The 23,166-nt window shown below is 42.3% G+C and overlaps 2 protein-coding genes across 3 annotated transcripts in view; one reads left to right on the top strand and one right to left on the bottom strand.

Annotated features, from left to right (window-relative positions):
* The window catches only part of LOC125770003 (ankyrin repeat domain-containing protein SOWAHA-like), a 62,937-nt gene that overhangs the window by 4,286 nt on the left and 35,485 nt on the right, over positions 1 to 23,166 (top strand). For both annotated transcript variants that reach the window (XM_049439141.1, XM_049439140.1), the window contains exons 3-4: positions 11,269 to 11,301; positions 11,381 to 11,485. In XM_049439141.1, the coding sequence (XP_049295098.1) occupies positions 11,269 to 11,301; positions 11,381 to 11,485 (138 nt within the window). The remainder of the gene's footprint in view (positions 1 to 11,268; positions 11,302 to 11,380; positions 11,486 to 23,166) is intronic.
* LOC125770007 (uncharacterized) lies at positions 13,955 to 15,870 on the bottom strand. The gene is made up of 4 exons (XM_049439145.1): positions 15,480 to 15,870; positions 14,781 to 15,028; positions 14,243 to 14,660; positions 13,955 to 14,165 (listed from the first exon to the last, which is right to left on the bottom strand). Exons 1-4 carry the CDS (start codon positions 15,556 to 15,558, stop codon positions 14,095 to 14,097), a joined length of 816 nt encoding a protein of 271 aa, XP_049295102.1. The 5' UTR covers positions 15,559 to 15,870; the 3' UTR covers positions 13,955 to 14,094.

Genomic DNA, 23,166 nt, shown 5'->3' with positions numbered 1-23,166 from the left:
AAGAATGAGACTTTAAACTAAGTTAATTTCGGCTACTTAGGGACGGTTTATTTACCTCGTTTTTATTGAAATAAAATGTTTCTGTGTCCGTCTACGTCTGATTCATGGTTCGAGCCATGGTAAGTCGTCTGCAGGTGGGTTCGAATGGGTTGTAAGGAAGCAACCGTAATGATTCCGTTTTCTCCGGAAATCTTGTTGAATGTTCTCGTTTTATCGAGGGCTATCGTCTGAACTGAAAAGGAAGTGTTTTCATCATCATTATCATCATCATCAGCCGAACTTTTAGAAGAATCGCATCGTAGCGTGTGGCAGTAACAGTATTGACGTGTGCGTCCATTTTGCCGTTAGGCGTTTGGCAGATTAACTCATTTCATTTGGCAGGATCGTTTATGCCAATTGAGCCTTTTTCGAGTGGTTCACGGTGGTTGCTGCTGTAATGCCACAAAGGGACCTGCGAGTGTTTGTGTGTGTGTTCGATAGGATAATTTCGATCTGCGCTTTCTTGTGGTGTCAATATACGGGTGTACAACCGCACCGTATGTTGAACAACACGCACACATGCGGTTTCTAGATACCAACAAATGGACATTGGAAAGAAGGACGTAAAGGTGGTCGGGACGGTGCGTGCGCACGCCCTTCTGCCCGTACCACCCGTGAGGGTGGCATGGCAAATGGGAAGGTTCGACCACCGCCGGTAATAATATTTCGTGTGGCCTTTCACCTGAAAGTTCTTCAATCTTTCGACGTAATTGCATGTCCAGTCTCAATTATGTCAATTACAAATGATTTCGAATTTACATGAACTAATTGCGATTGTAAACACGGTGCAAAACAAATGCTTCCTCGATGCGACAGAGAGAGAGAGAGCGAGCGAACGTTCTAATGGGGGCGAAGTGAAGAAATATTGAGGAATCCGTGGTGGAGGACCTTTTTGCCGTAGCGCGTAAATGTGTGTCAGCACACCAGATTACTTCCTTTGACAGTGTTGTTGCAGCTGCCATATGGGAGGTATTCCTTTTGGTCTTAAAGGCACGTGAACTTGTCCCTTCTTTCCCAGGTGATGGGTTACTCATCACCCCACCGTCGACAAGGATGTTTCTTTGGTTTTAGGTTGTATTTTTTTATGTCTTCAGCCTTCGTGTAGTGAAGTGTCAATATGAAGTTTTGCTACAAATCAGAGACGCATGTTTTGGACCGTGTTGACGAGCTGGCAATGTCTAGGGAAGCTGTAGGGAAGGATGTGCTAGTAACGGATACCATCATAAGCGAATCCAGCAGCAGAAAGATGCACCGTTCGCTGATCGGTTCTTTTGTCCAAATGTGCCCGGCGGGCCCAAATATATTGACGCGTATTTCCTTGAAAAGTGAATTGGCGCACTGAAAAACGTTAAAAGAAATGCAAAACTTATGTGAACAGGCAGTCAATTCTTGTAAGTTGGATGCTGGAATTAGTTGCGCGAGTAACGCGAAGAATTCCCTCCGCAGACGTACGAAATCAGTCAAGATCGGTTGGTCCAGAGTGACTGGTTTGACGGTAGATAAAATTCGGAGGAGTTCTGGTTGTTGTTTTTCCTTCTTCTTTTCGCTTAGTCCTCCTTTCACGTCTCATTTTTAGTGATTTAGCCCAGAGGGGCTCTTTTCGCTCATCGATTTAATGATGTGGTCGTTATTGCGCGTTTAATTTCGTATTCGTAATACTGAATTCATTAGTTGATGATTTTAATGATAGGCATTATAGAAACGTATTAAAAACGTTTTGCAACTAAAGTTTTACGGTGTTTTTTTCTGTTGTTTGCTGTTTGTTGAGTGAATCCTCACTCCGTGGCGAAGTATGATGTTTGAATGTTTCAATCAGTGATGTGGCGCAATGGTTTACAGTGGTTGTGTATGTACCTTATATAAATATTCTATATAATTTGCTCAAAGCATGAGTTCTATTTCTATTAATAAAAGTATCAAATTTTACAACAAAAGATAGAGGGCAAGAACACCCCTCTGATAACGTAACCTAACCTATTCACAATCAAGAATTCGAAAGTAAGCAACAATATCATAAAAATAAATTTGCAACTGTTGTAAAATGATTCTCTAAATCAAACTTTTTATGCATCCTGGGAAAGTGAAAAGTGAAAACGAACTTTTGTTTCGATCATAAAAGCGTAGGACGAATCTTAACTTTTCCTCAGCCAGTTTACGATTATAACTTTGGTTTCTTTTGCGATTTAATGCAAGCTACAAACATCGAGACATCACCATTAACAACTGGGTATTGCTAGGGGTAGCAAGACGTTAAACGGGGATAAATTTTCCGCAAAACTCTGTGCTATGGCAGTAGGTCGCGGGCTAAATGTGCCACGTTCAAAATGGATAACCTACCGATTTGAACCAATTTAATGGCAAAAACTGGGGAAAGTGTACAAGAACAATGGCGCAACAGCAACAAACACATCCGCGATGGGAGCAATGGCGCAAGCAGATCGACCATTCTTAGCTGCTGCTCACCGAAGGTTTTGTAACGGTGTGTGATGTCCTGTTGTTACAGCCGTCAGCTTGGTTGTCACACAACAGCTGGGAATTGTCAGTGGCAAAAAAAGGGAAAACGCAAGGCTCGTATGGCAATTTTTCTTGTTTGGTTGTATTTAAATTTAAATAAAATGAATTCATCACAAGCGGCACGTTGGAGACTGGGGAGGTTTGAAGTTTCTTGCCAGAGGAAGAGACGAAAATCCGATGCAAAGTTTCAACCGAACGCATCTAAGCCTGTTGGAAACTTGAACGTGAACGACAAATCTCGGCCTAGAGAGGAACGTGTCCATGTCACGGTGCAGTCCATTAGTAGAGAGATTTCTACTAAGACAGACCGAAGCTAAGTTAAATCGCGGTAGCTAGTTAGTAAGGAGCATGAACTGGTCGATGGTCACGGATCGGTTGGTGGTCGATTCCATTATAAGGGGAAAATTAATGTAAAAGATGGAAAGATGAAGAAGGGACAGCGAAGGAAACCATGGTTAATTGCTATTGTATATTGTCGCGTTGTCTTCATCGTAAAGAAAATGTTCGCATGTCACACGAAATCGGGGAAAATTCGGAACAGCTGTGATTTCCACGGCCGTCTTCCATCGTTTCACTGTTCGGTACACGGTTGTCCGAAGCAATGAGCGAACCGATTCTCTGCTTGAACCGCTGTCAACTGCTTCTGCACTCCGCGGCATTGCACCCAGGGCCCAGAGGTTGATGGGTGATGAATTCATCGGTTTATTTTTAGTTAGTCAACACCCCGTCGTCATCATCATCGTCGGCGGCGTTGGTCGCCAGCATCGACCGGGCTTAGTGTGGATTGGTTCCATTGCGGACGCGTTGAAGTATCGTGTCTTATGAATTATAGCCCTCATTTTCAACATTCTCTCTGGCACGGTGTTGTTGTCGTGGGTGCGCGCTTCATCGCTTCTTGAGTAAACAACAATTGACACGAGTCTGTCAATAGTTTGAGGAAATTATGTCATTTGTTACAGTCCTCTTATGCGGCTGGTACGGCTGTGCTGCCTCCGATTTGTACGGGGCACGGATCGTGTTTCCCAAGATTTTCCCGAGGATTCAATTGGCTGCTGGCTTAGAACCGGATAATAGCCGACACTTAGCTTTGCGCTTGATCCGTGACATGTACGCGTCCCCGGATGCCGTGAAGGATGCGACACATGACTTTTCGTGATCAAGAACGGGCCACCCGGTGTGGCGGATGAACCCAAAGTAGGATGGCCTTTTCGGAGGGGCCATGGTCTCATTTACTGTGGGGATTTTTTTTGATGAAAAATTATCCACTTTAGATTTGTTTTCCTGCCGACGTGCCAGCAGCTTCTGCCTGTCAGTTGAAAACGATCCATGTTTGAGATCTATTTAAAAACTACAAATATTTGTCTTTCGTGTGCGTTACAATATCCATCAAATATCATCGTAAAGGCATGGCATGTGTGTGGCCATTAGAGCGAAACATTTTGCTATTGTAGTGTATTGTTGTGGGAGACGCATTTTTTGTGTTTTTGGTGGCATTCTAGGAATTTGTTTCGTGGTGGACATGAAGCATTTTGCTTTGTTGCAGATATGGTTGTGCAACTTTAGAAACAAGTTTGAGGATAAAACTAGCAAAGCAGATCAGACAAAAATCTTTGAGAAATGCAAAAATTCCAGCATCACTGTTGATTGAGCAATATTCTTGTGGAGACGATGTCTTAGGCAATTACACAAACAATTTTAATTATCCTCCAAAGTCATCTGCAATAGTTCACCATTTAATAGAACAAATCGCAAAAAGCCGGAAACCGGGATTTTCTTAAAGCGTTACCACCGACGTTCCTTCGGGGTACGGGCATGTTGCTCTACTTTGTTTCTCGCCGGTCCGTTAACTCCCGATAGCGTTTCCTGACTCCTGCCAAAGACGAAAACAATAGCATTGCCGCACACAAATCGGCTTACTATCTGATGTTTTCGTTATGAACGACGATTATAAAATGTAGCACGAACACACAGGATGCAGGTTTCTCTTCCAACTACACGACACTTGACAAACGGAATCCTCCATTCCAAAATAAACCACCTCCGGTTTCGTTTCACTGTCGCAAAGGAAGGTTATTTTAGGACATCCTTTTGCAAAACAGTGACAATATTAACGCTCCTGCATGCAATGTGTGTCTACCATGGCTAGACATTGGGATGGAGAGATGTCCGTGGGCAAGGAGCCTGACGAAATGCAAGAAGCGATCCTACACGATCTCTTGTGTGTGTCTTTGCATTGGGGGTATGTTTGCAGCAAATAAGTTTAATACCGTCAACTATATATGCAAATTGCATCGGGCACATACAGCACCAACGGTAAAAGGTAGTTTTTGCCAAGCGTACACACGATACTAGAGTGTGGACGAGTGTTGCGTGGAAAAACTAGCTATAAGTAGCGTAATGGGACAAGGCTCCGTTGGGAACCTGTGTGGAAAACCAAACCGAACGTTTTCTCGTGGTAAGCTGACAAAGGAGAGTTGTACAACTTTCGATGCTAGAGTGTTGTGGCCACACAAGGAACGGATTCGGGGCGGGGAGAAAATGCCAGAAGTGTAGTGGCAGTGTGGTTATGGAGGTAAAAAACACAACTTCTATTCACGTTTGTGTCCCGCCAGCTAGGGTTGGCGTGTGCTCGAAAGATGCCTCGAGACAACTGAAACCGGAAACAAGCCAAAAGTGGCACGGACCATCACCGATGCCGGAAACGGTTGAAATAACTGAACCCTGCCCTACATGATGATTCGAATCAAGCGAACCGTTCCGTGAATGAACCCAAAAATTCACGCACGCAACAAGGGTTCCTGTGTTTGCGTCGGCGTTGAGGAAAATGTGGTAAAAGTCCTTGTGGGTAAACTATTGTGCAAAAGTTCAAGTGTATATTGCTGACTACCGGTGAAGCGGTACACCCGACACGTTCCGTTGCGCGTGGCACTGGATGTGGATGAGAGGTCGAGAACCAGCAGAGATCAAGCCGTGCTACTGTTACCGCTGTTCTTACGATGAGAATAACCCAAAAAACCGGGGCCATCATCATGCCAGCGATGCACTTAATTGTGCTGTTTATTATCATTATGATTTTAAATAAAATGCAAAACAGCACTACCGGGCGCATGGTTGTAGTGTTCGGTGAAGTTTGGTTTGTTTGGTTGGATTCCCCTGAGTTACGGATATATGCCACGTATCCCGAAAAGCCACTTGAATGTTGCGCTTCTTCCATCGGTTGCAGTCAAGCGGAAAACAGCGATATTTTGAGCAGTACTGTCTACCCTCTGGTAACTGGTACCAGGATCATTCCTCGAGTGGTTGATAATGAGTTTACCATTTTGCATTACGAATGGTAGGAAATAATAAACAGTAAGGATGAGCTTTTTCCCATACCTGGTGGTGGGGGGTTGGGTGTACTGTCCAAAAATTGAAATAAATTAATTGATAGCGGCACACAATTTGGCACACTTATCGCCGGAGGGAACGTCCTATTTTTATGGATAAAACGGTTCCGCAAGCGTTCACTTGAGCATTTGGTCTGAGTGCGTGCGTGCTCCGGTATGTAGTGGACGGTTTGTCAAGTGCACAAGAGCCTTGCGCCTTAAATTAGTGGTTTGAAGGATGCGTACGTTGTGTTGCTGGATAATAAAGACCCTAAACGATGCCACTTTACAAGGGCGTACTTGTACGAATGTTGGTTCGTGTGTTTATAGTAAGCAAATAGATCATCACTTTTTGGAAATTTTTCGCATAGTTTCCTAGGTCTCAAACTTATAGCGATAGTCGTCAAATTAGTGTTGTGTTTAATGGATCTTTTCAAAAGAGTCGTTTACATATGAATTTTCAGTAAGGATCTAATCCTGAGTCGACTCTCAAAAGATTAATAATACTCATTGCTTCATACATCCTTAAAGATTCTTTAATCCTCCAAAGTTCTTATAGATACATGAATCTCGTACAATTTATGATTGTCCGCATTATTTATGTTTTTGACTTTAGACATAAATCTTAAATCCGTGTGTACGTGGCAGAAGAACCGGTTTTAACACGATTCGATTGATACCAAATCTCGTTCCGATCGCGCTTCTGTACCCAGGTTTGACTATCCACAAGTTTTTATTGTTTTTCAAAAATGGCTTGAAACGGCAGGCAAACGACAAAGATCATGTATGCAGAACATTGTTATTGCAGAAGCTAAAAACATTGGAAAAAATGGTTGAAATCATGATGTTATAGAGATTCATGAATTCTTGAGGATTTCTCTTCAAAGATTTATCCAGATCTATGGATCTCCCTTCAGACTCCCTTCAGACAACACAACATAAAACGTATATGTTTATCTATATAGATGCATATGCAAATGCAAGATTTGTATTCTGCGAGAAATTATTCATACTCAACTGAAATTAGAACATTTGAAGCGTAAAAAAGTGATTGATAATAGAAATTATACTTAACGCGTACTGTGAATCATTAGCTGGCTACTTTGAATGTATTGGATGTGTTTTGAGGAGCTTGATCGCCATCTTTCATTAGCAAACAACACCGTTGGTAGACAGAGTTACAATTTCACCACAACGAACGGTTGTAAGTTTATATCTTAGTTGTGGGCTTTTTCTGTTGTTGTTGAGATCCATGTTTTTAGAGTCGCTATCATTATTGCGCACAAATGTTTAGCGGTTAATTAACCGCAATCAGTTAAAGATCATTTAACTCATCTTCCGCTGGTGGTTTCATGGATTGTTAAGCTTTTGCGATTCACGCTGGTGAATGCGTGCGTGCAGTTTGCCTTCGTAATTGTAGTCCCGGTGTAAATCTGGCTGTCAAGCAAACACAGGGAAGTTGGCCGACAATCGTCAAACGATTCCCTTTCCCAAAAGCCCGCGGAACTCTCGGTCAAAGCCGTTAATGCACCGAATCATCATCGTAGCCGCGACTGAGAGGGTTTTTGGGGCTATTTGAAAGCAAAAGAGAGTTTTGCACAGTTGCGTCGAAAAGGCCCCCAGGGAGGAAGGTTTTAGCGTGCGACTATCATGTGGCCGGGTGGGCACATCGTTATAAACACACACACACACACACATAGTGGTTCGCAATGCTAACTGCAGTTAATTTATATTCCGCGAAAATTAATTTTCGTTTCCACGCGGACGCCATAATTTAAATGCAATGTGTGTAATTAGTACGCCATGTTTTTATTCACGCATGTTGGGTAAAATTTACATTTTTTGCACATGTAGGATAATTTATAGATAGACGAGTGTAAGTACGACCCCCGGCAAATGCTGTCCATGTTTCCGCCTCATACCCCCGCAACACTTTACTGGAAGAGGCTAGAGAATGGAACGATTTCCGTAGATGTCCGAATTCGCAATTGGGGAGATAAGAGCTGCGGGAAGATTTTGGAATGGATTCTTACATATTGGTTGAGCAAGGATTCTCTAATGAACTGGATGAAGCTGTGGCAGTAGACGATACTTTGCAAAACCTAAGCGCTAGCAAACGTTGCCACAATCTGGTGGTGTAATCTAAACATTTCTACTCCACATCCAATACCCGGTATATGAAGGATGCGGTAGACAATTAACGAGTTTCCTTGGAATTTGCATAGATTATGTAAATTGAAAGGTGGAGAAGCCCATTGAAAGAGGATGTGTATTAAATTTGACAGATAGTGTACCGTTGTCTTTCGGGTGGATGGGTGGGTTGCAACACTCACCCGAACTCAATATTCGATGTATGCAAATTAACCCTCTTTGACTTAATCAACGCACTTCTTCGTACAGGCTGTATGCCCGTACGTTTCGACAACTGCACAAACCGATGCGTCGATCGTTCAGCAAAAAGGATTAGATTGGTTGTTATACAAAGCAACAAAAGAAACTAGCCAAATAAACATACGACAAACACGGTAGCTATATATGTATATGATGCCTCCCTGATTGGTAGCCGATTCGCGCCGAAGAGGGATAACCCGTTTACCGGGAGTAGGCGAAAGGATACTACTGTCTAACCTGTTCCAAGTTCCGATGGGAACAACGGGAAGGTTGATTATCTAGCCGAAATATATTCATCCACCTATTCTCCCAGGAGTGCTGGCTTGCATAGGGCCCGGCTCCAGTACAGGGAACCTGTACCTTGTGTGCCTTATGTTTCGGTACTACGGATGATGCTGTTTGTTGAAATTCTCCACTCAAAAGGGTTACCCCTTTGGTGTGTAGAACACCACACATGATCGGTACGTATGCTGATGCACGCACAAGACTGGTGGAGGTTGTTTCGCTTTTACTTCCCCAAAAAAATGGAGTACATTTTGATGAAATATATGCTAACATACTACAGCGCTACAAAAGGTGAAAGAAAATGAAGCTCTACGGCAGGTCCATCACAGATTACATCCCTCGTGTTAGTATCGTCTTTCTGTGCGTACACATAGCACCGTTAGAATGTTACCAAGGTTTTTAGATCCTTTTGCAAGAAGGGTTTAGCTAATGTATTTTGCTGTTTTTAAGGGAGTAGTGATAATATTAGTTTTTGTTTTAGGAACTCTGATATGGGCAGGAAAAGATGCTATAAAATAATGGTAGTACAAATGCTAAAATTTTAACAAAGCTTAAATTAGTTTTTAGTTTCTCAATGTTGAGAACTCTTAAAGAATAGTTGGTTTTGCAAAAATCAGAACGTAACAAAATGTTTCATATTCTAGTAAAAATGCTGTCATCTTTTCATCACCCTATCCCCGTATATCGTCAAGTACAGGCGTACCTCAAAAAGCACTCAATGTGTGTTCCACCGTGTGCCGTAAGGAACCCGGAGCGGTAAATGGCAATGGTGATGATGATGATGATGGTAGCGGAACTGTAGTCATTCACCCGAACATGCTCTTCATTAGTCCCCGCGGTCATATATTGCTAGCACACGACGACGACGGGGTTCGATGAAGAACGGTCTACCATGAACACACTAGTGTCTGACGACGACGACGACGACGACTACGGCGAGTGTGTGGCTGTAATCTCCGTGGCGCACAAAAAGGCAAGGCCCGGTGGTGCTGCGCCTGTCATGAAAAGGAATTACATTGTGGATACCTTTGTCTAATGAACTAGCGTACAATTTCCACACCTTCGCCTGCAACATTTTTGGTAACATTCATCTTGGTTCACGCTACGCAGCGCAGGATCGTCTGCTGAAGGTGGAGATACACCTAGGTCGGCCCACTGCTTGCTGCCGGTGGATGATGAAAATCGTTGCGCATGCCATATACCCGCCGTACAACATCAAACGATGGACCGGTGACGGTGACGAGTCCGTCAGGTTGTAGTTAACCCCATTGGAAAAAGAACTCTGCAAGACGGCAAACCCCCGAACATTCCCGCTATTGCACCCAGGCACACAATATGGTTTTGTCGAATGACGAAGCATGCCTGCGCTTGTTCTCTCACTTTCTCTCTCTCTATCTCTTCGCGTTTGCTTTTTCCGGTGGATATAGTGTCCTTCCACTAGCCACAAACTTTTGACTATGATTGTAATGAACGATATTCGGAAGTTTCTAACATACGGTGTATCGTTTGAAAGTTAAACAGTATCATACGGTGAACATGGTTCCATCAATAGGAACATTTTTGTCGATGTCCATTTGAAAGGTCCCGTACCTTTGTAGGTTTTTGCCGCGGGGAGTACAGTTGGTTGTGGAATGTTAGTTGCCCGTGCTGATAGTTACCGTTTGCAGGATGTACCGTTTTGTAAGAGATACATGTTGATCAGTTGATACACGGTTCAAAAAGGCAACATGCATAAATAAAGTTTGAAGTCTCCATTTGCACAGCAAAAGTTTGTAGCAATTTCAATGTTTTGCGGATGTTAACATGGTCCGTTTTTATTAATGATAGTTTAGTATAAGTGATGAGAAAATATTTCAAAATTAATCAAATATTTAAACAATTCAAACTACTTTTTAAACTTCATCCTAAAGAGGTCTGTTATGTATACAAGCTAATGCTTTTTTTTATTGTAAATCATTTAAAACTTACAAGCTTCTAGCAGACCCTTAACAATCGTAAAATGGAGAAATATCAAAACCCAAATACTAAACCAAGCATACAAAACAATCAAACTGACCAATATCTTAATGGCTTTACATGTGCTACAATCAACATTCACGCTTGGCGGCGATGTGTTGACGACTGTGTCGGTGATAATTCGAAGCAGGGTTGCCTCGAAGCCGAAGCTGGAATGCATCCCCCCAACCCCGATCGTCGGTTGTAGCGCGGGCTAATAATATTCAACTTTTTATGATTATTGCTGCCATTTCGTGTAAACGCACGAACGCGCAAAAATAAAATAAAATACACAAACCAAAAACAAAACCAAAAAAACCCCTCTAGCAGCGTGTTTCGAACCTGAACCTTCTGCAATTGATTTACAATTTGTCGACGTATGCAAATGAAATGATACTCCTTCGAGCAGGTAGAGAGATGTGAACATATTACCTTTTGCTTTAAAATGTGTGGCTGTTTTTTTTCCTTCCTGTTTCGTTTTGCTTTTTTGTCAAACTTATCTCAACAGTTTTGTTCAATGGTTACATTAAATATTGTGCAGTAAATCTGTTGCGCGAAGGTTTTTATTTTAATTTGATTTATGTATGATAATTTCCACTCGTCAAGATTGTTCAGCTTTGTACAACTCGTTCATGATGTATGTAATAATGATTTTCGATCTTTTTTGTTTTATTTACAGAACGCGGAAGAAACGATCAATGCTGAAAATTTGGTAAGAGATACAAAATCTCAACGTGTGTGTGAAGAGCTCGTTAAATATATTTCATTTCCTTTGTTTTTTTTTGTCACAGATGCAACATCCAAATGCCAAAGAATGGTTAATAGCAGCGGCAAAATCGGACTATCAACTGTTGGCGAAATTGTCCACTGAGCATCCCACATTGGTGAAACTACAGGTAAGTCCACGAAGCGAAACCAAGGGGAAATGGTAATACAGTCACACACGCCCAGCTACCTTGTTTAGGTCTATACCAATCAATTTCAATTGTCCATTACCTGTGACATAAAAGAAGGGGAGTCTGGCGAGTGGGGTTTGTTGCGCCGTGGTGGTGTTTGTCATCCGCGATATTGGCTGATTCGATGCGATGGGTTACGGAAGTTGCATTAAATCGATAGCAAAACGGCGTACTTTGCGTGCGTAAATGATTCAACGAACCGTGCTCAATTAAATTTGTCACAAGCATTTTAATTTATCGAATGGAAATGATATAGTATTACTGTTAATTAAGCAATTAGCGGCCGAATAAAAGCGTTAATTGTTTTAAGGGTTGCAAATACGGGCGCCAGGTTTGACCGTGGTCAGTAAAATTTATTGAATAATAATTAATGCAACAAAGAAATTGTAAATAATTGACACAGGTCTAGGTCATGGAAAATTATATTTGTAAAAAATATTACGCATGTGTTTTTGTTTAAAATTTTTGATTTCTTTTTACTACGTCCACATAACCATTTCATCGGTTTGCGGTTCGTAAACATCATTCACGAAACTGTGCGCTGGTTGGAAAAACATTTCCATTTGCTGCTGCCCCCTTTATTTTTCCCATACATGCTGCACCATGCTGCATGACATTGATGGGGCCGTTCGCGCTTGATCAATTGCTCTTGACGTAAAGCGATCACACTGTTGACATAACAATGAAAAATACATCCGAAGGAAAGGATATTTATTCGGATCGCACGTAATTGGATGGATGCTTCCACACGTACAAAAAGAGATTAAAAAGGGAACGATAATTTATCACTTTTATGGGGTTTGGTGTTTGGGATGTAGTAGAGTTTTGAAAAAATGTAATTTGAAAATGGGCAAATAATATTGTTTTCCAGCTTTTATTAACCGGGAGCAATGTTTAACTCTATCCACCTTCTCAAAGTGCAATGAAGTTTGCATAAATATTATTTTATTCTGACGAATGTTGAGCAAAAACAAGTCCAAAAGTGTATCGTCATGATCATTATTACTGACATGCTTTCCAACCGGCGTATATGTGTGTCCATGCACTTAAAGTACTCCGCAAGGAATAAAGCATTTGATGAACCTGGTTGACGTTAACTCTTTTTCTCACCGAAACCACACATCGTCAATGTCACACAAATTGGGCCGTAAATATCTTCCACCGCATTTCGAATCCCGACCACCGAAAAGTAAAACAAGAGAATAAAAACAAACGCATGTGAATTTCATTCCGGCCGTTTTCCTTTCGATTGGTTTGTCACACCAACAGCCAGAAGGCGCAAAGCTGGCGAGAGAAATGGTTAACAGCTCGGTTTCGTTGGGGGGGGAGCTGTTTAGCTTGCTAAAGGGCCGGCAACCAAACGATTCCCATAACCCCCGTATCCGTATCGTAAATTAACCGTGCGTGTCTCACGTCCTCAAGCGCACAGTAGCGGTTCCGTGCCTCATTTCGGTCGGTCGTTAGACCGTTCCTTCCCGACTCTTCTGAAGAAGTGCGCTATCGGTGTTGAGTGACGTTTGTAACGATACGTTGCGCTGAAGCTAATGCTGCCACACACTGCCACATCGTGGACACTTCCGTAATTTAGGAACTCATACCTTGCGTCCAAACATGTTACCCCACTTGTAATTTCACGACTATCGCTATGAAAAGCATTTAGAACCCGCGGGGCGTACACCGGAATCCCACCGTGGAAGGTGATCTTTCCACTGTGTGACAAAACAGAATAAAAATACTCTAATTTTGGTAACGAAGAAAGGGGAAAGCAAATTTATCATTCGTTTACAACGATCTACCCGTAACGATCGCGTTCAAAAAAAAAGGTGGGTGAGATGGTGAGTCTTGAATCATTGCTACCGTGTTCCTGTACCTTCCTCGCGCAGAAGAAATTGCTGCTTCTAGAGGGGACATATTTTTAAAACAAACATCAGTGATGCATTATTAGCGCCTTCACCCTTCTAAGATTGGTTGGCTTACAAACAGAAGACGGTAACCGGCGGTAATGTGGACGATGTGCGACACTGAACGAATGAGTTATGGAAAAAAGGGTGTTGGATGATGAGTTGCTTGAAATTGTAATGATGAATAATTTTTGGGTGGCTGGGGAAAGGTACGCATACGGGTGCGTAACACTCGCGTTTTGAAACAAAGCCCACCTCCACCTTGACGTGCTTTCAACGGGAAGGATTCGGTGGATAATTAATGCATTCTTAGGCAAATTATTAGTACGTACATAAAAGTATTCTTGTCAGTTTGTGAGCGTTTTTGAGCGATGACACTTAACGCTGTGAGCGTGAGGCCTCGTTTACGGCTATCGTGGAAAATTAGTACCTACACGGCATTTTACATTCGGCTCTATTTGCCGAAACCGTCAAACCGAAAGAGAAGTGAAACGAACGAACGAAGCTATTTAGATGCGATTGCTTTTAATGTACAACAAAACATAACTACTAAGTAAGTATTTAAAGGATCACTTTACGTTTCCTCTCCCGCTTGATTGCGCAATCGAGAGCAAAGGATATAAACGGTGATGATTGATGCTGTTGATGTCACTTGCTAGAAATTTGACGGCAGCGAACAGTGGCCGATTCTACGGCACCGCTGACAGCGTGTCGGAAGGCTAGAATAAGCGGAACAATTGGAAAACACACATTAGGCATGATCAGTACAAAATTGGAATGGCATCATTATTTCTACCGCTTTGCTCCAGATGGGACAGACCAGCAGCCGTCGAACCGGCCGGGCTCGTAACGTCATCCTTCAGCTGTCCCGGATGGCGTCCAGTTTCACGCACCAGCTTCCCAGAACCGAGCACCGTCTGCGATGCCAATCGGTAGGCTAAATCCCGCGGCAATCCCATCCGTACCGCTCCGTCAGCCAGTGCCTCAATCATCACGAACACATAGGCCGGTCCACTGCCGGACAGGGCCGTGATAGGATCCATCATTGTTTCCGGGACTTCTTCGCACGTTCCCACGGCTTGAAAGAGTGCTTGCGTCACCTTGCAATCGTCATCGGTAGCAGCAGATCCACGGACGTACACGGAGGCACCGGCCCTTACCAATGCGGGCGTATTTGGCATCACTCGTATTACGCGAGCCGTAGACTCTAGCGACTGTTGGGGGGTATGAAAACACAAACAACAAAAGTGATACCGAAAAGATTATTAGTGATCGATTCGATTGATTTTGGGTGAGGCTTATCATGCAGGCACAAGATGGGAAAATAATCACACATTTTCTAGCTCGCGCAGCGTTACGCCCATCGCGATCGATATGAATAGTTTACCGGCACTAGCGGGTCGGACGGCTTCCAAAACGCTCGAGACGACTGTGGGCTTGACGGAAATGAAGATGATCTCGGAACCGCTCACCACCGGCAAATTCTCGACGTACGTCTTGGCACCGAATCCTTTGAACGCGTCAATGTTAGCATGATCCGCTGGATGGAAACTTGCCGTCATGCTATCTCCTCGTGTAAGTCCTGTAATGAAAAATTTGGAATTTTGCGAATGTTAGTCGTGTTGGAGAGATTTTTGATGAAGTTTGGAGTAGGTATAATGTTAAGATAATAATGGCAAGATGGTATTAAACTTATTGGTGGATTCTCCAAACCTTATGTCTAAGAAACTTATGTAAGGATTGATAAGCGTTATGTTGCGTTACAATGTTGTTTGTAAGGCACTTTCATGTTAGATTTGGAATATTGAATTTCTAATCTTAAATGAACCATAAAGCAGTCTTTAAAGCGCATAAAACATTGTATGCAATAACAGAATTCAATCTCGGGATATTCGTTTGTGGAATACACTTGTTTACTCTAGTTATAGTGGGTCACACGAGACGATGCAAAACTTTGGTTGATTCCTTTGATTTGGGTTAGTTTTGATTTACATTCAGTTCATACACAACAAACTTGAGGAACTGTAGCTCACCAGCAGAAATAAATCCATTTGCCATTGCTTGGGCCATTTTGCCACCTCCAAGAAAACCCAATTTTAACAATTTACTCATTACTGTTCACTGCGATGCGGATAACAAATCAATGTGCTGTGCTTCAGCGGAAATCACTCGACAAACTAGCGTTGGGATTTAGTTTAGGGAAATCAACAACACGCCCGTCCATCCAGAGTGACCATGATGATAGTGCTGGGAAGGCAATGTTATGAAACGAAACCGACCAGATTGCCGATTGCCAATGGTTTGGTGATAAGGCTGCATCTTTGAGCTGATACTGAGATACACTCTCCGGGGGCAGTTCCACCAGGCAGGCGACGGGAATCTTATCAATAACGGTAGCGTTACAACCAGAACTTCACTCTCGAACTCATCTTGCGGCGCGTGCAGCGACGGGGTTTGAAAACATGAAGCACCCAGGCAACACCACTTCGGTGCCGATGTGAAACTTTTGTGCCAAGCGTGTGTGTGTGTGGTGCGTGTGAATTTAAGACACCCTCGAGCAATTAAGCGAAATGTGGCATGGATGTGTTGGTGTGGGGGATTCCGGTACCGGAATCCCTCCAAGATCATAAAGTATCTTCCACCGCAACACCGATGTTGCCCAGGTCCTGCTGCCTAATAGGTGCGCGGTAAAACACGCACACACACCGGGTAACAGCTGGAGATGGCGCACTTAAGGGGATTTACACCCACATTTTGTTTAATTTAGTTTATATTATACCGCACCGAACTTAATTTAAGTGTAAACGCACCCATATGCTGCTGTGACATGTTTAAATGAAACATAAATAAGCTTTACCCCCTTTACGCGAAGTTCGCTAGATGCGAGATGTGGAGAGATAGTAAATCTCTCCCTAGTCTGGTTGTTGGATCAAAATATTGTTTGTATTTTAAAGGATGTCTGGTAGTAACGGGGATAATAACAATTGTTTAAATTGTAAGTTTTTTATATAATTTTCTACAATAACACTTTCGTAGCTAAAATTTTTCTAATCATTACAACTCAATTCTTTCAAACATGTGTAAACATTAGTGAGGATCATAACATCGGCTCGAATTTCACTGCACGGCTCTTCTAACTCGATCATAACGACCCGTTTGTGTGCCTTAACGTCATATGCATTTGCGGCGCTTGTCATTGTCGTCAGGATCATCATTACCAGCGGCTGTTTCTAGGCCGACAGTGGCCAACTTTGTGCAGAACAGACCGAAAGAAGCATCTGTTTACAAACATGTTGCACAATCCCTTGGCGTTGTATTTTCTTAAGGTCGTGCAGCTAAGATGCATTACCGAAATGGACCACTTAAGTGGGAAGATCTCTGCTCATCGTTCATTCCTAGAACGCTGTCATTATGTTCAGCATTTTCGTCCTTTTGCTGAAGAGCCTAGAGCAAACTCGGTGTAACGAGAAGCCAAACCGAACAGTGTTGATGCACTTCAACTGTGCGATGGGTTCTTTACGAGAGTTAACTAGCACTTGAAAGACTTATTTATGGGAATGAATCGTACGTGCGTGTCACTTGTGTAATTGAAGATATTTTTCCCGGAATTTGGCTACACTTGCCCATGTTAAGCAGTCGCTTGAAAAGGGTAAGTGTAGCTAGTTACTTGTTAATTACTTTAAAAAATCTCGGTAATTATTTTAGTTACTGAATTACACCTTTTAATTTTTTTTTTAATTTTTTGAATATCCTTGAGCTATGGCAATTATTTGTAATGATAAAATTAACCACTATTTGAGGACGCATTACAACTTTTTATATTTTTATTACTTCGGGAGCACATTAAAATGCATTTTTGAAATCAATCGAATGATTTTTTCCCTTTCTGTAAATACTTTTATTTGTTTGTACGAAACAACTGAATGGTCAACTTCTCGATTCCAAAGCAAATGTATTTATTTTTCCAAGTTGCCATAATTTATGGCTTCTTGAAATCGAAACCTCTTGTAAAATGACACTCTTGTTAAAAGGGAGAAGAAAAAAATCCTTAGCTGAGAGTTTGCTGCTCAAAACGGCACTCTACTTGTTGTCTAGTGTTGCATTCACATCCTTCAGGCGCCTGAATTCTCCAAACAGCGTCATGTGTCACAGTTAGGATCCTTATTGCGGAGTATGAAAAAAAAACACGATCCTATCCGGGCAAAGTGGTGTGTAAAACTTCCACTTCAGTGTAAGTGTAAGGTTCAACAGGAGACAAAACGAAGCAATGAGATTCTCGGCTCTAAAACAGTTCTTCAAGTTTTTCACCGCATTTCGGCATGTCCACCACTTGAGAGGTATGAAAAATGGACCACAGTCTCTCAGTCAACCGATTTACACTTCGTTTCTTCGTATGGCTTTAGCAGGCGTTACACAACCCGTAGTGTCCGGGGAAAAAGACAGGGGAAAACCCGATTGTTGGCTGGTGTGAGTTGGAGAGCCCAAGCTAAGAACAAATCTGTAACGGAGTCGTCGACGTGTACCTCTTTCTATCCGTACTCGTCTTCAAATCCAATTCTTGGCTTAGAAACTCACAATGCCCCTCACTCAGTCCTGTCGAGGCACCGAAATTGTATTTGCAGAACATACCTTTAGCAGTGGCACCAGTGTACGCCACGCGGGGCGCAATGTAAGCATGTGGATAGAGTGCATCATCTATAAAGCATAACATTAGCATACGAGAGGAATGTCATGTTAATATGGTTATTTCTCGGTATTTATAATATACGAGTGGCGCTTATTAAAATTTTCCTTTCGCAGAAACTGCACCGATCCGGACAACGGCGCGCCGGAGTGCCGCTCGCGCGTTGTGTCACCATCCGTCCGCAAAACTCCCTTGAAACCACCGAACGTCTTATTCCGTTCCTTGGGCTCGTGTTTTTTTTTGGGTGGACGAGTGTAAGTGGGAACAGCACATTTTTAATATCCACGTACCTACACGTTGGGTCATATGTTTTGCCATATCACTTGTACAACAAATAGACGTTGTCGTCAGGTTTCCGTCCTGCTGCGAGCAGGAAGACGGAAGAGAAGGAAGCAAAAGCATGTGTACAGGACAGAACAAGAAAGAAGGCTTTTGTTGTTGTTGTGCTTATGCTGCTATTACTTCTGATACCGATGCCCCTCAAGAGGTTGGAACATGATCCACCCGGTAAAGAGTAGACGTTCAGCAAACACAATGTGCTTACGATCATTAAGCAGGCGCGTTTATTCGTACGAAGTGTGCTGGCGCTTATGATGAGTACATTAAAATTCATATTCATCTTTTACCAGCTTCTTGCCGAATTGCTTTCCCCCGCTACCCCGTTGAGGCCGCTTGCTGCAGCAAACCATCCCAGTTGTGATTGGCCCAGTTTACGCTAAAGTCGTCTTCGCTCTAACGACTGTGCGTCGTGTCACTTTTCGGGAGCAAAAGTCATGAGGGTGAGGTAAGGCAGGAGTAGAAAGCACGCAGTTATGTCCGTACATAAATGTTTATTACCAGCTATGTTTAATATTATCAAAAATTATTAAATGTCTTCTGTATGGTTTAATGTTTTCGCTCATCCAACGTACGGAGACTAAAAATGGTTTGAAGTTCGTTCTCGGAAGTGTCGTTGGTAAACATCTCGTAGTGTTCATTAGGAGGACAGATTTTTTCGCCCCGTTTTTTGGTAAAGAAGTTTTTATGAAGAGAGTGGAAAAAAGTGTATAATCCTTGCTCCCTGTACAAAGCCTTGATGCGTTACACAAAGTGATAAAAATGAAATTTTGAGTCCATATTAAAGACCACGTGTGGTGTAGTTTTAAATTTATTCTTCACAGCAAAACACGTCCTGTGTACGGATTGTCTTTTATTCTCTTATCATGAAATATTAGAATAATTAACAAAGGGAAATTAAATTAATGTGCAGCTTTACATATTTCAGTAGATATAGTAACAGCTTGTTTAAAATAGTCTGAAAATGTTAATTGTTTGTGATGTTCCAAAGGTTTTTTTTGTAAGTTTTAAATCCATTTTATTTCTTTCACCCTACATGGTTTGGCTCAGAAAAGATGCTGATCAATTTATATTTGTATAAACATCGCAATACAAATAAATTGGTCAACTTCATTTTCCGGGTTTCAGCAAAAGAAAAATTGAAACATGGGCTTTTGTAGCAGTGCTACATCTTTCTACAACAGGCGACAAATATCGGTCTAGCCCTTCGTTCTTAGACGGGGAAGTTCTATAAAAAGAGCACTTTGCCGTTGTGTTCGGTTGGTTTTTGGCCCAATCCAGAAACAGTGTACCACAAAAATTTCGTATCGGAAGCACTAGGTAATGAATTAGTTTTTCGGCCACGCCGTAAACATGTTAATAGATATTAGGGTGTCAGACGTGTGACAGCTTCCAACCAATCTTGTGGAAAAGTCATTTTTCTCCACCATCAATACGGCCACCGCCGGGTCTTCCTTTCCTTTAAGTCAGCGCCGAAGCTACGAATCGCTTTTGCGACGAAACCGTAGACAGTTTTTTGGGGGAAGGTGCAGAATGTTGCAACGAACAAAAGATTTCGGGCTTAAATGGTCTCTTTGTGGCCTTTCTGCGGACCCACTGCTGCCCCCAACATCGATCGATCGATTGCATGCATCTTATACGACTCACCTACAGGGAGACGGGGCCCGTACGGCATCGAAATTCATTTCGAGCCAATCCGACATAAATTGTCCTTCTCATAAGACCTCCAGGCAATGGCTATGCTCTGGTTGGTAATGGTGGAAATGTTGCGTAGGAAAGCAAAAAAAAAAGACGAACCCACCCCGAACCTGAACAAAAAGTCATACGAAGCGAACAGAAATAAATCAAACCAGTTCAACCGCCGAGGACATGTAGCATTTGGATGACATTTTTTCAGCCTGGAGCGTCAACTAGCACGAAACGAAATTTGCTGAGTACTTGACAAGATTGGCCGATGGGGTTTGATGGAAAAGCAAAGCGTAAGATTATCCTTTGCGCGACGTTCTGTTTCTTCGCGACGGTCTGAGGTTAAACGACACTAACGACGTCGAGTTATGTGACCTGGCGTCAAAGGTGGTCCAGACTGGAGCTGAGCTGCCACAATACTACGCTCAGTAGTCAGCGCTCGGTTGGCCGCGACGGCGGACGAATCGGGCAAGCATAGAAAATGACAACATCACGGGGATGGAAGCACGTGAATGTTGATGGCTTGGCGCCATCTGCTGCACTTTAAACAAGCTTCGCCTCTAAACAATGGAAGTCCGACAGTCCATCAAGCCCCGTCATGCGCGCGACAATGATTAAGATGACACTGGACATAATTGGGCAAAGGTATGGAGCATTTGCAGAAGATAAAGAACATCAAAGAAAACGGAGACCAATCATGAGGTTTGCCCTTTTTTGTTGATTTTTATGCGAAAGCAAGAATGTCCACTCCAAGACAGTGCCTTTGTACGAAAAATAGTTGACTACTCAAAATTAAGCAATAAAAAATACGTAAAAAATGAATTCCTAAGAAAAACCATTCTAACCAAGGTGTATAGAAAAGCTGGTAAACAAAATAACATCCTTCCGGCGGTAATTCAGCGATAGGAATTTCGTTTTGCATGGATTTATGTACTTGTTAATGCTCCAAAATTATCACATGTACATGTACTGACCATCGCTCACAAAGAAATGTGTCCTATTTAAATCATATCCAATATAAAAGGATCGTCTAAGAGTAATGGCGGAAACCTGACATCATTGGAAGCTGTGTCAGTATTGAGTAGGAGTAGGAAGTTCAGAATTTCCAGAATACTACAGAACTTCAGAATATTAAAGGACAAAACATACGTTTTTTTGTAGAATTAATAGTTGAACGCTTTAGTTGGAGTATATTTGTTGTACTCTTCAGATGGTTAGTTAATGTAGTTGACTAATACAACTATTTAGCTGATTTGAAATCTGCTAAATAATTTTAAATTTTTCCAACTCCGTTGAGTACATTGTTTAAACCTCAAACTTATCTTCGGCGCCGTTGCAAACCAAACAGACGATGAAATAGAATCAAAACTTCTGCATTTATTCTCACATCTCCAACCTTTGGAGTGGATTTAGTGGATTTCCTAACACGTTTTGGTTTTCGTCCTGTATTCTCCAAACTTTACCACAACAATCTGTTTCAGAATTCATTACTTCTTACTGCAGCAAATGAAACCACAATTAGCAACATGGTCATGATACAATTTTCGTGCAGTTTGGTTTAATATAACTTCGATTTTTTTATATAAGAAAGTTATTTCTTATTGTATAAGTTTCTTATATAGAAAGAAGATATTATTGTAAATTTTTAATACTAAAACTATCAACACAACTATACTTTAGTTTACATTATTACAAATTAATTCCATTCAAAGCTCTTGTGATTTCCAAAACTTTTCTCTCAACTAACTGTGCATTTGTTAAACGGTTGAATTGCCTTCTCAAACCTTTAACAATAGTTTAAACTGTGGTACGGTTTGGATTGCCTGCCAATTGGCAGTACGCATCGTCGTCACTTGTACCGCACGCAACTGCCGAAACGAAAAAGAATGGATCGAAATCAGAATCGCGCGGCACCACCCGATGGCGCAAGTGAGAAGGTTGTTGCCTCACCACAACCCGGTACGGCGCTGGACAGTGCAGTGTGGTAGTTGCCAGGTATGCAGACCCACACTTCGGTAGTGCTGCATGCTGCTGCATTTTGAATGGAGAGTTCCCGGTCGCATGTTGAACGCCCCATGTTTACGGAAACAGTCATTGATAAATTAATAAATTTCCCTGATTCGGTTGTGGTCAGTGTTGGTGGAAAAGTTTATGGTCGGTACTTCTGGCATCGTTTTACGGTTTACCCAATTGGGCAATATGCGTAGCGTTTGGCTTTGCTGGCAAATTCTTCTCCATAAGGCCTTCGCAAAGGACGACTCTACTGGTTCCGCACGTTCTTTCCCCGCCCTGTTGACCGCTTTCTGCTGATTCCCCCCGTTTTGGTAACGATTACCGAAATTTTCAAATTGAAAAAGATCGCATCGAATTAAAAGGTTGGTCGTACTCGTAATCGAAGTAAATTGCGGATAATAAATTTAAATGCTGCTGTATTGGCTGAACAAAACCGGAACCATTTGCCAAAGGACCGTTCGCGGGCCGCGTTTCGCTACGGCAAATAAGCCGCAGAGTCCGTACCACGCCGAAACAATACGAAATGCAGGTCTTCATTGCTGCAGCCGAGTGATCGATGATTATTGCAATGCCAACCGAGTGTTCGTGCAGGTATGTACGAATTTCGGTTGGACCGTACGATACGATGCTGTGGAGATGCTCCGTAGTAGGTAATGGACACGGCATGCAAAGGGCTACCGATACGCCTGTTAATGATTTAATGTGATGCTTCCATTTGGATGTTGTGAAATTGGGCACTTGCAACGTATGCAAATATATTTATACCTTTGCAGGACCATTTTACACTGGACACTGCATTTTGTGCAGTGTAATAAACTGATTATTAGATGGAATTCTGTATGCCCAATTATACTCACCACTAGTGAGGTTGGATTTAGAGTTCCCGAAAGAAATAAGACATCAAATCAAAATTCAACCTATGACCGACCTTTTAAGTATCAGGTCGCGTGAAACCACTGGCACATCTTTGTCGGTGGTTAATGAGGAATTGAAAGAAAAAT

This window comes from Anopheles funestus, chromosome 3RL (genome assembly GCF_943734845.2).
Source record: "Anopheles funestus chromosome 3RL, idAnoFuneDA-416_04, whole genome shotgun sequence".
Classification (NCBI taxonomy): Eukaryota; Metazoa; Arthropoda; class Insecta; order Diptera; family Culicidae; genus Anopheles; species Anopheles funestus.
This window is presented reverse-complemented; position numbering and strand designations above follow the sequence as displayed.